Source organism: Salvelinus sp. IW2-2015, linkage group LG14 (genome assembly GCF_002910315.2).
Source record: "Salvelinus sp. IW2-2015 linkage group LG14, ASM291031v2, whole genome shotgun sequence".
Taxonomy (NCBI): Eukaryota; Metazoa; Chordata; class Actinopteri; order Salmoniformes; family Salmonidae; genus Salvelinus; species Salvelinus sp. IW2-2015.
Window position 1 is genome coordinate 5,791,618 of NC_036854.1, and position 16,899 is coordinate 5,808,516.

At 42.7% G+C, this 16,899-nt stretch overlaps 1 protein-coding gene across 2 annotated transcripts in view; it reads right to left on the reverse strand.

Moving 5' to 3' along the window:
- Positions 1-7,016, reverse strand: part of LOC111972819 (metabotropic glutamate receptor 1-like) — a 43,103-nt gene extending 36,087 nt beyond the window's left edge. The window contains exons 1-3 of one of the 2 annotated variants that reach the window (XM_023999919.2): positions 6,793-7,012; positions 4,897-5,764; positions 1,395-1,647 (exon numbers count right to left, since the gene is read on the reverse strand). In XM_023999919.2, the coding sequence (XP_023855687.1) occupies positions 1,395-1,647; positions 4,897-5,623 (980 nt within the window). In that variant the 5' untranslated portion in view covers positions 5,624-5,764; positions 6,793-7,012. Of the gene's footprint in view, positions 1-1,394; positions 1,648-4,896; positions 5,765-6,792 lie in introns of both variants that reach the window. The other variant, XM_023999920.2, reaches the window with a different exon arrangement.
- Between the last annotated feature and the right edge of the window lie 9,883 nt (positions 7,017-16,899).

Sequence of the window (16,899 nt, forward strand, 5' to 3'; positions counted from 1 at the left end):
ATCCTCAACACTGGAGCCCCTCGGGGGTGCATGCTCAGTCCCGTTCTGTACTCCCTGTTCACCCACGACTGCATGGTCAGGCACAACTCCAACTCCGTCAAGTTTGCAGACGACACAACAATGGTAGGCCTGATCAACGACAACGATGAGACAGCCTATAGGGAGAAGGTCAGAGACCTGGCCGGGTGGTGCCAGAATAACAACCTATCCCTCAACGTAACCAAGACTAAGGAGATGAGTGTGAACTACAGGAAAAGGAGGACCAAGCACGCCCCCATTCTCATCGACGGGGCTGTAGTGGAGCAGGTTGAGAGCTTCAAGTTCCTTGGTGTCCACATCACCAACAAACTAGAATGGTCCAAACACACCAAGACAGTCGGGAAGAGGGTACAACAAAGCCTATTCCCCCTCAGGAAACTAAAAAGATGTGGCATGTGTCCTGAGATCCTCAAAAGGTTCTACAGCTGCAACATCGAGAGCATCCTGACTGGTTGCATCACTGCCTGGTACGGCAATTGCTCGGTCTCCGACCGCAAGGCACTACAGAGGGTAGTGCGTACGGCCCAGTACATCACTGGGGCTAAGCTGCCTGCCATCCAGGACCTCTATACCAGGCGGTGTCAGAGGAAGGCCCTAAAAATTGTCAGACCCCAGCCACCCCAGTCATAGACTGTTCTCTCTACTACCGCATGGCAAGCGGTACCAGAGTGCCAAGTCTTGGACAAAAAGGCTTCTCAACAGTTTTTACCCCCAAGCCATAAGACTGCTGAACAGGTAATAAAATGGCTACCCGGGCTATTTGCATTGTGTGCCCCCCCAACCCCTCTTTTACGCTGCTGCTACTCTCTGTTAATCATATATGCATAGTCACTTTAACGATACATTCATGTACACACTACCTCAATTGGCCCGTCCAACCAGTGCCCCCGCATATTGGCTAACCGGGCTATCTGCATTGTGTCCCGCCACCCACCAACCGCCAACCCCTCTTTTACGCTACTGCTACTCTCTGTTTATCATATATGCATAGTCACTTTAACCATATCTACATGTACATACTACCACAATCAGCCCGACTAACCGGTGTCTGTATGTAGCCTCGCTACTGTTATAGCCTCGCTACTGTATATATCCTCGCTACTGTTATTTTTCACTGTCATTTTACTGTTGTTTTTATTTCTTTACTTACCTATTGTTCACCTAATATCTTTTTTGCACTGTTGTTTAGACCCTGTAAGTAAGAATTTCACTGTAAGGTATTCGGCGCACGTGACAAATAAACTTTGGTTTGATTTAGTTGCCTTGGTGACATGCGTGTCTGGAAGCAGGCGGCACAAAGCCACCCTTCGCCCAAAACTACCCAGAAATCAGTGCCTTAAAGGCTTGTGCCTTACCTGCCAATGAGGAGGAACTCTCCTCCAGCCACACCCAGACGTCTCATGGCCATTAGGAGGCCGCGTACAGTCATTCCCTCACAGAAACACACCACCACGCGAGCCTTGGGCAAACGATCACGGAGCTTCTTAAGCAGGCGGTCAAAGTGCTTCTCCCCAGCGTTGCTGTAGATCTTGTCAGAGTGGGCGATGCACAAACCCTCCTGGGTGGCCAGCTCCTTGAAGGCCTCCATGCCACTCTCCCCATAGTTTCCTAGGGTTCAGAGAGAAACAGAGGGGTAAGTCACCACTGCAGACACAAAATGGCCAACGAGGAGTCACCATTTTGGAACAGAAAATTCTCAAGTCCCTCCAGGCTGATAGTGACTGGATTCAGCCATACTAACAACTGTGGTAGTCTGATGACTTTGAGTCGTCAGGCCGTGAGTGTATTGTGACTGTGCTGCTGTCCTGATCCATCTTCTGATATAGCCAGATAGTCTAGTGCCTACTGATTGCAATCAGGGATGCTGAATGGGGTGGAGAGGACTGCGCTACATTTTCCCATGATAACATCCTAATCAGTTGTACAAGCTTTGCAATGCTGTCTTATTTTACATACATAGACTGTGTCTGAAATGGCATCATGTTCCCTATGTAGTGCACTGCTTTTGACCAGAGCTGATGAAGCTCTGGCCAAAATAAGTGCACTGTAGAGGAAGGGTGCCATTTGGGACATAGTCCTAGTAGTGCATAGAGGATGCTGCATAGAGGATTATGTATATTCAAAGTGCTGGCTTCAATCAAAGATGTGTCTGCAATGTTAATGCAGTGCCTTTGTTTACACAATCATTGTCCTCATACACACCTGTCTTATTCTGAAAAATGAGAAAGGGCTGAATTGGCAGCACACTAATGCATTACTCTGGCATGATATTATAGACTAGGCCCCAATTGTTAGTTTGCCAGTATAGCAGTTCTATCTGAACAGGTGAATTCACATAATGGTTGATCAATTATAAACCCCTTAGATTCATAGCATTTCAATGTAAGCATTTCAGTGTTGTATTTCAGTCAAATTTTTCATATCAATTAACACATTCACTCAATTTTCATCTCACTGCAGATACCACACTTTTAACCAATCCAAAAGCATTCCCAAAGTGCAGAAACACCATTTACCCAATACACTTAATATTCTAAACGTCAAATAGGCAAGTAGGCCTATAGTTCAAACTGAAGAGATGTGTTTAGTTAGATCCAATGAATCCAATGTCGTGGCCATCACATTGGGCAAAATCGTCCATGTAGGAGATCAAAACAGTGGTCCTGTACTCTGACTGTGGCTACTACACATACTGTTATCCTCCACTGTTTTCCTTCGCATACAACACCCTTATTATGCCAACACTCCTATCTCTGTTCCCAGTGGACTGCTACCTACCGGGTCTGGTGACAGTCAGATACCTGGCACCCCCTAGCTGAGCCTCATGGCACTTCACCTCCACTCTCTTCTGGCCCTGCCTGCCCCTCAACCTGACCGTGACCTGTGAACTTTGTGACTCCCCTACAGGTTTCTAGTCTTGAAAAACCAGACCCTAGGTAACACAGTAACTAAGGTCTGGTTTCAATTATGGACTCTTTTGGCATAGAGGAACTACGTCACTGCCTCAATGCTACGCCAATAAGGGGAATAAAAACCTTCTGAGGAATCTCCAGACAAATCACGATGCAGACATGCCAGAACGTCATGATTCAAAAGCAACGTTTTCAGGCACAACCTTTACAGTGGTTTTGGTTAAGATAGTTGATGCATACTAGCCACTTGTGAAAAGCACTCATTAAAAATAACCTCTGTGATCTCCATCTTGCTAGCGACTATTTTGTATTGTATTCAAGCAGATAAAGTAGTAACGTAGGCAGTGACGTAGTTCCTCTATGCAAAAGAGTCCATCATTGAAACCAGACCTTAGTCACTGTGTTGCCTAGAGTCTGGTTTTCCAGACTAACTGGTTTCTAGGTTCCACCTTTACAAGCTGATCCAAAGTTCGACCCTCCCTTTAGGGCCTGTCTATCACATATCCCTCTAACAACTCCCAGAATTCCTTAGTGGCCATACACTCCGCCTGTCAATCATTACCTACTCTCATCATTAGGTACATTTCATTGAGGTTTACGCTGAGGAGCCTTGGCTAATTGCTAATGGCAGAGATTTACTTGTAGTAACTACAGTTTAGCTATCTCCACATCTCATTCTACCCTCTTCCACTGACAATAGTGGTAAACTGGTTAAAGAGTTTTATGTGATTGAGTTACATGGTGTGTGTTTGCATTGTGGAGTACTCTACTGGTATATTAACAAGTTCAGCACCCTGGACAGCGCACTCACACACAGCCGATAACACCTTCAGACAGGTGCTGCTGAGAAGCTATGTGGGCTGCTGTATTGATGTGCTGGTATTTCAGGTATTGAGGGGCATTGCCAGAACCCCTTTGCAAGCTGTGCTTAGACTACACATCCCTCCCAACCAGGGGTTAGATATGATGGAAACACACTCAACACAGTAATTCCGCTACATCTGAATAGCAATAACACAGATGGGAGTTGATTTCTATCAATACACATAACGGGGGAATTTTGGATGTATTAGTTACACACATAGAATTAGAATTACTAGTATGGATGGACCAGCGGGATTCTATTTCTATGATTCCGCCCAGAGATACTTTAAATGACTATTTAATGATGTGGTTCCACCACCTGTAACCCCAGCCTGATAGTAGGATACACCGCACAGAGCAGAGGGGAAACAGTCCATTAGTGCCCCTGTTGAATATGGATAGGCTGATTGATTAATTAAGACATGCTTAGGAATAATGAAGATGATAGAGCATGCCTGTTATTTTCTAATGGAATAGAATTAGCATCAAATGTAACATCCTGGGAGACAGAACATCTAGCATCCCATCTAATTCCCTTTTAATATAAATAGATACAAATAAACACCAAAATGCATTTCCATTCTGATAACATTTTGACAACAATTTGACTGAATTGTGGCTTGAGAGATTGGATGTGTTTCTGGGGTGTGGGTGTGATGAACGGCTAAAGAACCGACTTTCCCTGTGGTGTGTGAATACTTATACTGCACCAGATGTATAGTTCTGTCTGGAGAGAGGGAATTCCATTACACAGCAAGTTTCCCTCCAATGCAATATTGCACATAGGAGCACACCCATAGGGAGGAGGACAGGGAGGAGGACACACATACTTGCTAGCAAGTACTTATCTGTGTACAAACCACATTAACAATTTATCCACCACCTCTATAGCTAGGCATATTTATCTTAAGCATTGATTTCTTATCTCAAACCCAAACACATACGAGACAAAATCAACTTGACAGCATGTAAAAACCCTCTCCAAAGCCGAGCCAGTCCTCCTATGCCTACTGGGCCTAATCCTATCCTACCCCACACACAGCTTTCAGGACCCCTGTGTTGAGTGGGTTGAGTGACTCACCCTCCGTGTGTACCGCAGACACGTAGGTCCAGTTGTAGCGCTTGACTATGTCCAGCATGGCCCGGGCCTGGAGCGTGTCAGAGGGCACGACCCGCAGGAAGTACTTAAACAGAGTCTTGTCGCTCAGGTCGATACTGGTCGCTGAGTAAGCAATCTGGGGAATGTTGAAGAGCTGTAGGAGGTTCTGTACCTGGATGGCAACGGAGCTGGAACCCGGCCCAATCACCCCCGCAATAGGCTTCTTGGAGGGCGGGGGTTGGTTGGACGGCGTGCCGTCTATGCACCACTTGGAGCCGTCCTTGTCATCCCGGATCGAGATGAGGGAATCCCGGATGAACTCAATGCTCTGCTCCAGGGCCACGGAGGAGTGCCAGCAGGAGTCCCGGATCTCACAGCCCAGGCTGATGTTGGGGAGCAGGAAAGGGTCGGCATTGATTCTGTCCAGGGTGTGGAACATGGCCTCTACCCGCTGGATGCCGTACTGCTCCCGAACATCCCCACACTTTCGGTCAGCCACTTTTTCAGCAGACGGCTGGTGGTGGACGGAGAAGAGGGCACCGATTATCACATCTCCATCCATCCGGGCCACGGAGCGGGGTGCGGCTCGCGGGACTGCCGACCTCTCATAGATGTTGCTTTTGTGGGACAGGACGAGGACGTCGAAGAACAGCGTCGGAAGACACAGGATCGCGAGGAAACCCATATTTACACGTGCCATATTCCACATCGCGTGAGCGGTGCCAGCTGCACGGGCATACTATTCGCTCCGGGCAGTTGAGCAGAAACGTTGACTGTCTCTCAGTATATCCACGTTTAACCCAGTGACCATAGTTTGGAAACACAGCGCCCTGAGCATATCCAAACAGACCTGGAGAGAGATCATAAAAGATCAAGCAAGATTGTGAAGGCAGCAACAGATATGCAACGTCTTACAGTTATCATATAGTCTCTAAATTACATGGGTTTGAAAATAATGGTGTCCCTCGCAATAAACACGAGCATATTCTTATTAAATTGACTAGGTTCATAGCCCAAACACAACATGCCTACTAGAAATAAGGCTAATTCAGTATCCCTTTGCAAACATGAACTGCAGAACATAAAACAAGAATTCGATTAAATTCAATATACTTTATTTATCCCACAGGGGGCAATTATCTTTACACGTTCATTGAGAATAACACTGAAGTCAATTTTTTTTTGTCGTTCGATTGTCGCAGACAGGTAACATAAATTATAGCATACTTAAAATTCGAGGCAGTTTATCATCGTTTCCCCCCATAAGAGCATATGGCATCGCTCCCTCCGTCCATTGACAAACCGAGTTGCCGAGAAGGCCATTTCAGCACAATGGACAGCGCACTAACGAACTCCTACGATAATTGAAGAAACGGCTTCGTACAGGTGCTGCTGATGTAGGCTACTGCCTAGTGAAGCTATGTGCTGGTATTTCCACGGTTTAGAAAGTATCTAATTGAGTTCCTAAACCAATCAATGTTAATTTATATTCCCTTCATTAGTCACTACTGAACAAATCCTTGATACCCAGTCTGATGACATGGAACATCGTTGCACGGAGTGGTGTGAAATTATATTTGAACATACATCAGATTTCCACGCTGTCTCTAGGTATATAAGCCATATATCATGCTCTGTACGATCCAACGCGCAGCATGCAATATTTTTCACCCTCATCTGCCCGAATTCATTGCTCACAAACCTCAGTGGCCTGATTCCAAACATTCAATGATATTTCATTATCGAACAGGAGAGAAGCCGATACATAGTCCTTACACTTTAGCTGTCCTTGTCACGAGCATATCAAAACCGACACCTGCCCTAACCTGTACATCTCTTCTTTCATAAAATAATTTGGTAGAAAAACTTGGGACGTACCTGAATCCGCGAGACATATCGCGTGTCTTGCTCGGTCTTCTGTGCAGCGCGGTCCTTGGCTTTGATAGTTGAGTTTGTATCGCTCGAACGGACGTTTTTTTCTCGCTCCTCCAGTGAGAGCACGAGAGCCCCCCACCCCTCCTCTTCTTCTTCTCTCGCTCTGACAGTTTCTCACCACATTTCATAAACCGGGTCATAAAAGCTGCAGCCTTAATAGGGCAAAACGCTGAACGTTTAAAACCCCACTACATGTCACTTATTCTTAGACAGTAGACAATCGTATCATTCTTCACACGAGGGTTAATCAGCCTCAAACAGTGGTGCCGCATTGGAGAGTTGAGCGGTCTGCGAGCCGCCTAGACAGGTAAGATAAATGGTATTTGTCTACAGAATTGTGACCCTGCCATTACCCCATGCCACAACGGGACCCGTCTCACAGCAGAAACACATTCACAAAAACACACATTGAGAATACCCCCATTTTTTTGTAAGTGGTTGACCAGGCAATGGAGGAATCATCAATCAAATGTTATTTTTTCTATTAAGGGTTGAGAGACCATCATCGTGGTCCACCCTAGCTAATCCACCTATAGGCTATACATTGTACATTTTGATCCACACTATCTGACCTTTAAAAGCGGAGGGCACTGGATGGATGCCAGAAATGCCTGCTGGTTGCAGTCTGACTTAAATCGAAGTAGTAACCTTTTAAGGAAGCACCTCAAGGATCGAAAAATCTGGGCTTCCCACCTATATTTGAAGTTGAATACCTTAACTGGTAAAGCAGAAGAGGTAGATTTAGTTAATTGGTAAAAGTCAACTGGTATTTTGCAAATGCGAAAGTTCTGCCATTTTTGGAGGGGTGCTTGGTTTAGAGTTGGGTCATTTCTGTGCCCAAATGGGTTTGGGCGACAGCAGAGGAAGAACTGTACATAATATCAAACAGCGTTTGGAAAAATAATTAGAACTAACAAGGACTTCACGAAGCTAGAAAGGGGCTTGTTCCGTGGGCACGCGGGGAGCCAGTAGCAGAAGGCGTTTAATCAGTAAACAATCGGAGCGTGTACTAGGACATGTCTCCCTGACACGCACCCCGTGGAGTGTGAATATGGAGACCGCGCATAATTATGTGTGTGTCTGAGAGAGAGAAAGAGAGAAAGAGAGAGCGAGAACACTTATTAGGAATGGTTGACACACGGCGTTAGCCTACTGTTGTAGCCTGCCTACCTCTTTGGTGGTTGTGACTAGCAACGACCGGAAGTTACTTTTCGTTGCAGGTTAGGAGAGCATTTTAGCTAACCCGTACCCTTTTCCTAACCTTAACCTAATTATCCTAACATACTATTCTAATTATCCTAATCTGCTATGAAAAAGTCACTTCTGGTCGTAGCGATATACCACATAGTCAAAACCCTATTTGATAGCCTACCGAGAACAGTCAATGGGATCAGTGATGTAAAGTACTTATGTAATAAATACTGTAAAGTACTACTTGTCGTTTTTTGGGGGTATCTATACTTCACTATTTATATTTTTGACAACTTTTACTTTTACCCCACTAGACGCATAAAGAAAATAATGTACTTTTTACTCCATACATTTTCCCTGACACCCAAAAGTACTCGTTACGTTTGTAATGCCTAGCAGGGCATGAAAATGGTCAAATTCATGCACTTATCAAGAGAACATCCCTGGTCATCTCCACTGCCTCTGATCTGACAGACTCACTAAACACAAATGCTTCGTCTGTAAATTATATCTGAGTGTTGGAGTGTGCCCCTGGGTATCCGTAAAAATGGTTTTAAAAATGGTGCCGTCTGGTTTGCTTAGTATGAGGAATTAGAAATGATTTATTCTTATACCTTCAATAATTAAGTATATTTAAAACCAAATACCTTTAGACTTCTACTCAAGTAGTAATTTACTGGGTGACATTCACTTTTACTTGAGTCATTTTCAATTAAGTTATCTTTACTTTTACTCAAGAATGACAATTGGGTACTTTTTCCACCACTGAATGGAATTTAAGATACTGAAGGCTATAGCAGATGTTACCTGAGCACAATGACAAGCGTGACCATAGGCCAGACAGAACCGTGTGAAAATGCACTAAAATAACATTATAAGTCACTGACTGTCCCACTCAACCATATCCAAATATGCCTATCAGTCAAGACAACCTGAGTCCCTTACAGTACCAGTCAAAAGTTTGGGCACACCTACTCATTCCAATGTTTTTCTTTATTTTTACTATGTTCTACATTGTAGAATAATAGTGAAGACATCACAACTATGAAATAACACATGTAGAATCATGTATTAACCAATAAATTGTGAAACAAATCAAAACATATTTTATATTTGTAGCCACCCTTTGCCTTGATGACAGCTTTGCACACTCTTGGCATTCTCTCAACGAGCTTCACGAGGTAGTCACCTGGAATGAATTTCAATTAACAGGTCCGCCTTGTTAAAAGTTAATATGTGGAATTTCTTGCCTTAATGCATTTGAGCCAATCCGTTGTGTTGTGACAAGGTAGGGGTGGTACACAGAAGATAGCCCTATTTGGTAAAGGACCAAGTCCATTTTATGGCAAGGACAGCTCAGATAAGCAAAGAAAAACAACAGTCCATCATTATTTTAAGACATGAAGGTCAGTCAATCCGGAAATGTTAAGAACTTTGAAAGTTTCTTCAAGGGCGTCACAAAAACCATCAAGCGCTATGAGGAAACTGGCTCTCATGAGGACCACCACAGGAAAGGAAGACCCAGAGATACCTCTGCTACAGAGGATAAGTTCATTAGAGTTAACTGCACCTCAGATTGCAGCCCAAATAAATGCTTCACAGAATTCAAGTAACAGACACATCTCAACATCAACTGTTCAGAGGAGACTGCGTGAATCAGGCCTTCATGGTCGAATTGTTGCAAAGAAACCACTACTAAAGATCACCAATAAGAAGAGATTTGCTTGGGCCAAGAAACACGAGCAATGGACATTAGACCGGTGAAAATCTGTCCTTTGGTCTGAAGAGTCAAAATTTAGATTTTTGGTTCCAACCACCATGTCTTTGTGAGACACAGAGTAGGTGAATGGATGATCTCTGCATGTGTGGTTCTCACCAAGAAGCATGGAGGAGGAGATGTGATGGTGTGAAGGTGCTTTGCTGGTGACACTGTCTGTGATTTATTTAGAATTCAAGGCACACTTAACCAGCATGGCTCCACAGCATTCTGCAGCGATACGCCATCCCATCTAGTTTGCACTGTTTTTCAACAGGACAATGACCCAAAACACACCTCCAGGCTGTGTAAGGGCTATTTGACAAAGAAGGAGAGTGATGGAGTGCTGCATCAGATGACCTGACCTCCACAATCACCCGACCTCAACCCAATTGAGTTGGTTTGGGATGAGTTGGACCTCAGAGTGAAGGAAAAGTAGCCACCAACTGCTCAGCATATGTGGGAACTCCTTCAAGACTGTTGGAAAAGCATTCCTCATGAAGTTGGTTGAGAGAATGCCAAGAGTTTGCAAAGCTGTCATCAAGGCAAAGGGGTGGCTACTTTTAAGAATCTCAAATATAAAATATATTTTGATTTGTTTAACATGTTTTTGTTACATGATTCCATATGTGTTGTTTTATAGTTTTGATGTCTTCACTATTTTTCTCCAATGTAGAAAATAGTAAAAATAAAGAAAAACCTGTGAATGAGTAGGTGGGTCCAAACTTTTGACTGGTACTGTATGTTGAGCCAGAGAGCAATGTAGGCCTATTGCAACCCCCCTCAATCAGAAATAAATTCACATAGACTTGATGGGAAAATATAGCCTGCGTCAATGGTAAAAATAATGAATTAATAAACGTATCCACAAATTCAAATAAGTGGCACACAGCATCATGCGTTGGACAGCTTCAGCACCAAGGACAGTGACTCCAACCAACCTTCTTTTTTAAAGCAACAGACTGCCCTCTGGTGTTTGCCGAATATCTTTTTAAACATTCTTATAGTGCCTTCAGAAAGTATTTATACCCCTCGACCTATTCCACATTTTGTTGTGTTACAGCCTGAAATCAAAATGGATTAAATATTTATTTTTTCTAACCCATCTACACACAATGCCCCATAATGACAAAGTGAAAACATGTTTTTAGACATTTTTGCAAATTTATTGAAAATGAAATACAGAAATATCTCATTTACATAAGTATTCACCCCTGAGTTAATACATTGTAGAAGCATCTTTGGTAGCGATTGCAGCTGTGAGTCTTTCTGGGTAAATCTCTAAGAGGTTTCCACACCTTTATTGTGCAACATTTGTCCATTATTCTTTTCAATATTCTTCAAGCTCTTTCAAATTAATTGTTGATCATTGCTAGACAACCATTTTCAGGTCTTGCCATAGATTTTCAAGTAGATTTAAGTGAAATCTGTAGCTTTGTCACTCAGGAACATTCACTGTCTTCTTCGTAAGCAACTCCAGTGCAGATTTGGCCTTGTGTTTTGGGTTATTGTCCTGCTGAAAGGTGAATTCAAATCATATCAAATTTTATTTGTCACATGCGCCGAATAGAACATGTGTTGACCTTACAGTGAAATGCTTACTTACAATCCATTAACCAACAATGCTTTAAGAAGTTTTAAGAACAATTTACATGTAGGTAGAGTTCATCTCCTAGTGTCTAGGAAAGCAGACTGAACCAGGTTTTCCTCTAGGATGTTGCTTGGGCTTAGCTCATTCTGTTTATTTTTTATCTTGAAAAACTACCCAGTCCTTAACGATTACAAGCATATCCATAACATGATGCAGCTCCCACTAGGCTTGAAAACATGGAGCGTTCTATTCAGTAATGTGTTGGATTAGATTTGCCCCAAACATAAAACTTTGTATTCAGGACAAAAAGTGAATTGCTTTGCCAAATTATTTTGCAGTATTACTTTAGTGCCGTGTTGCAAACAGGATGCATGTTTTGGAATATTTGTATTCTGTACAAGCTTCCATCTTTTCACCCTGTCTATTAGGTTAGTATTGTGGAATAACTACAATGTTGTTGATCCATCCTCTGTTTTCTCCGATCACAGCCATTAAACTCTGTTACTGTTTTAAAGTCACCATTGGCCTCATGGTGAAATCCCTGAGTGGTTTTCTTCCTCTCCATGAAACTGAGTTAGGAAGGACGCCGGTATCTTTGTAGTGACTGGGTATATTGATACACCATCCAAAGTGTAATGAATAACTTCATCATGATCAAAGGGATATTCAATGTCTGTTTTTTTATTTGTACCCTTCTACCAATAGGTGCCCTTCTTTGCGAGGCATTGGTAAACCACCTTGGTGTTTGTGGTTGAATCTGTGTTTAAAATTCACTGCTCATCTGAGGGACCTTACAGAAAATTGTATGAGTGGGGTAGAGAGATGAGGTAGTCATTCAAAAATCATGTTAAACACTATTATTGCACACAGAGTGAGTCCATGCAATGTATTATTTGACTAATTAAGCACATTTTTACTCCTGAACTTATTTAGGCTTGCCATAACAAAAGGGCTCAATACTTATTGACATTTTAGCTTTCCATTTTTAATGAATTTGTAAAAAAATAACTAATTATGTGGTATTGTGTGTATGGCCAGTGACCAGAATAATCTACATAATCCATTTTAAATTCAGGCTGTAACAACAAAATGTGGAAAAAGTCAAGTGGTGCACTTTCTGAAGGCTCTGTAGGTCTAGTAACTTTGTAGTGCAACTTGTCTGAGCAAAGAATCGTTTATGAAACAATTTCGCCCTCTTGTGGTTATAGCTTCAACCAGCATGATACATGATAAAAAATCATCATAGGTCTCACTATCTGACATTGCAGGTGTTTAAGGCTTCATTTACACAGGCAGGATAAATCCGATATGTTTGCCACTAGTCTATGTTTGCTATGTTTGCCATTAGTCTTTTGACCTATCAGATCTGATATTTTGCCTATAATTGGGCAAAAAAACAGATCTGTGTTGCCTGTGTAAACGCAGCCTATGTAGGCCTAGCCTATGAATGTCATGAAAATGTGTGAGGTCGAATTAAACCAGTTTTTACTGAAAAGTAGGCCTACGCCTAAACATCAAATAGACTACAGACAGATAGTTATTTGCTTGCTAGTCCTTATTGATAAGTACTCTGGGTCTGTGGTTTGTCTCGACAAAGTTAACAAAGTAACTTTTAATATTTATATTTTTAGGCTACATCAGTACATCAGTCTGCATCCCGCGCGAGCATCCCACGCAGACCCTAGACAGATGCGACCCGGACCCTGGGGCATGACCGCGGCCTCCTCTTTACATTATAGGGTCGAGGTGTGAGTCAACTCCGTCCGGCGCTCCACAACACAAATAAACATTTATGGAGACTAGACGCTATGAAACTGCCACTGCTGCTGCCCCAGGATTGTGAAGCTGATATTGATCCAGACTAACAGTGACATTTTGAGGGGTAGGGAGACGTAGTGCAGTAGGTGCTTGGGGGGACCTCAGTGTTTATCGTAGAGTTAATTTGAGATATAAGTCGGACGTAGCCTAGATACAGGTCCTATTATTTAGAAGGGTCTCCCTAAATATTCTCCTGCTATAGCTTGGGCTATATGCGGTCTCTGCAAGGTGCAAATTATGTCCAAGGATAATAGCTAAGAGTGCCTTCATCAGGGAATGCACAACTGAATGTTATTGCCAAGCCTTGGTAGTGTTTTATCCCTCTACAATATTGATGTCACTATCATGACCGGACATTGTGACAAATGGTGTGATCTCAAAACGAGTTAAGGGTACTTTAGTTCCATCTCCAGAATAATAAATGCCCAAGTGACGGCCTGTTGCTCAAGCATCGTGGCCAGACAGAACACGTACTGTGCTAGCTGCACAAACAAGGAGTTGTTAGATCTAACCACCGTTTCGAAGTCGACCCCACTTACCGCTGTGTCCCTATGTAAGGCTGCAGTGACGTGTATTCATGGATGCCAAGGAAAGCCATGCTTCCACCCAAAAATGTTGAAAAAAAAAAAAAAAAAAAAAAAAAACGTATCTTTCGTCTCACTGCGTTTCATAATTTCCCTTCAATTCGCAAGAGGCTGAATGTATCTCAACAGAGAAAGCATATGTCTCTGCATGTGTAGGCCATATATCTGATGCTGTCTGGTCAAAATAAGTATGGCATTGAACGCAAGGGAAGCCAGCGAGCATTTGGCCTCACTTTATAAAAAAGTGTAAAATAATAGCCAATCAGCATTGAGCTAAAATGAGTGCGCTCAGCTCTATAAACAGTCCAGGTACACCAAAATAGTGTCAAGGGAAGACAGTTTGGGTTTGGCTTCACTCCAATCACATCAAGAGCCAAACATCATTGACAGAAACAACTTGAATTGTTGCACCTTGTTGTGTTGTTGTCCTCCGGTGGATAACTAGCTAGCTAAAATAGGATATTTCCTAAATTAGCCATGGATGGAGATAGGGATTTGGACTTGGGGTTTCACTTCATTCTCCGTACTGGCCAATGATTATAATGGTGATTCTGGTCCAACCATAAATTCATACATTGTGCCCCTGGCCTGGTAGGATGGAAGTTCAATATGTAGCAAAATGTAGAAGGCTGATGTTAATTTAACTAGCTGACTCAACTTGTACTGTATGACAGAGTCATAGACTGTTTCGTCAACATGAAAGAGAGGAGGATGGCATTGAAGTTTCTCTACAAGTAGGGTGAGTCAACATGTTTTTTTCTACTTGCACGAACGCACACACACACACACACACACACACACACACACACACACACACACACACACACACACACACACACACACACACACACACACACACACACACTCACAGAGAGAAATCATAACCATGGACAGCCACATATTTACACTGAACAAAAATATAAACACAACATGTAAAGTGTTGGTCCCATGTTTCATGAGCTGAAATAAAAGATCCCAGAAATGTTCCATATGCACAAAAAGATTATTTCTTTCAAATGTTGCACTCAAATATGTTTACCTCCCTGTTAGTGAGCATTTCTCTTTGGTCAAGATAATCCATCCACCTGACAGGTGTGGCATATCAAGAAGTTGATTAAACAGCATGATCATTACACTGGTGCACCTTGTTCTGGGGACAATAAAAGGCCACTCTAAAATGTGCTATTTTGTCACACAACACAATGCAACAGATGTCTCAAATTTTGAGGTAACGTACAATTGGCATGCTGACTGCCGTAATGTCCACCAGAGCTGTTGCCAGATAAGTGAATGTTCATTTCACTACCATAAGTCACCTCCAAAAGTTTTTTAGAGAATTTGGCAGTACGTCCAACCGGTCTCGCAACCGCAGACCACGGATAACCACGCCAGCCCAGGACCTCCACATCCGGCTTCTTCACCTGCGGGATCATCTGAGACCAGACACCGGGACAGCTGTGGGTTTGCACAACTGAATAATTTCTGCACAAACTGTCAGAAACCGTCTCAAGTAGCTCATCTGCATGCTCGTCATCCTCACCAGGGTCTTGACCTGACTGCAGTTCGACTTCGTAACCGACTTCAGTAGGCAAATGCTCACCTTCAATGGCCACTGGCACACTGGTGAAGTGTGCTCTTCATGGATGAATCCCAGTATCAACTGTACCAGGCAGATGGCAGACATGGTGTATGGTGTCAAGTAGGCGAGCGGTTTGCTGATGGTGTTGTGGACAGAGTGCCCCCCCCAAAAAAAAAACTCTATGTGAAGATGTCGAGGTTCATGAGACAAATGGTGATCACACCAGATACTTACTTATTTTTTATAAAAGTATCTGTATGCCCAGTCATGTGAAATCCGTAGATTAGTGCCTTATTTCTTTATTTCAATTGACCGATTTCCCTATATGAACCAGTAAAATCTTTGAAATTGTTGCATGTTGTGTTTATATTTTTGATCAGCGTAGCTTACGTCAATTGGACTAAATAGTTTTCGGTATCTTTTAGTTGTCACTGTATTAGATTAAGCATTGGTGATTTGATGATGTTGAAATGTTGAAGTTGAAATGGTGCTGGAATAGTGGAGGCAGCTCCTGTTTTCTTTGGGACTTGCGGTAACTCTGTGGTTCTAAATCAATAGTTATTTAGTAGTTGTGAAAATGTCAGAAACATTAACTTACTTGACCATGCTGTAGGTGTAACTGTTTGTAACTGTTTGTAACTGTTTGTTACATGCATGTTTGTTACATGCAATATGCTTTGTGGACTTCACTGGACAGTTTGCTCTCCGGTTTTGTGATGAAATAAAGGTGTGGTTGAATTTATTATGCCACTGTGTCTCCTTATTGTCTCAGCCTTAGGCCTATATATCACGGTCGCAAGGCATTTGAACTAACAGGTAATAGAGCAAACAATGCAACTATCACAACACATAATTTGTCATATGGCTTTTTTTCTGGCTTCCCCACGCACCGCTACTTGTTGGCCTACCAGATACATTGTAACAGTGGATGAAATCAAATGGAGCAACTCCCCGCTGTGAAGTCATTATGCAAGCGACCGCTGCAGTGATTACTGAAATGTAGCCTCTATCCGTCAGTGGCCTTAAAAGTCAACTGAAAACTCAGCAGTCAATGAAATCAATGAAACGCTGTTGGCAAACCTAACATTTCAACAAAACCGTTCGAGTGCAAGTTTGCAGTTTGCATGAAGTCAAAACTTTAAAAAGTTGTTGGGAACTTTAGGAATTTCCTGTCAATGAGAATCTATAGGCTAGAGGCTATTTTAATCAAAGGCTATGTATATGAAAAGCACACACAAAAAGAGAAAAACCTATATGGACATTCTGTCTCATTCCTGGTAGTTATGCACTGATATCATTGATAGCCTTCCCTGTTCCTTTTGAATTAGCTGGCGGTGACAACATTCGATGCATTTTATAGTAGGCATACCACCTCTGCTTGCCATGCGGTGACTGCCAGCTCTTTTGGTGAAACCGCCTTTCGTCCTAGTCAAGAGGACATGAGTTAAGCATTAAACATTTGTATTATCATATGCAAATGAAGAGTGAGTCAGTTTGCTCTTAGATTGGGAACATGGCGTCTGACGACATG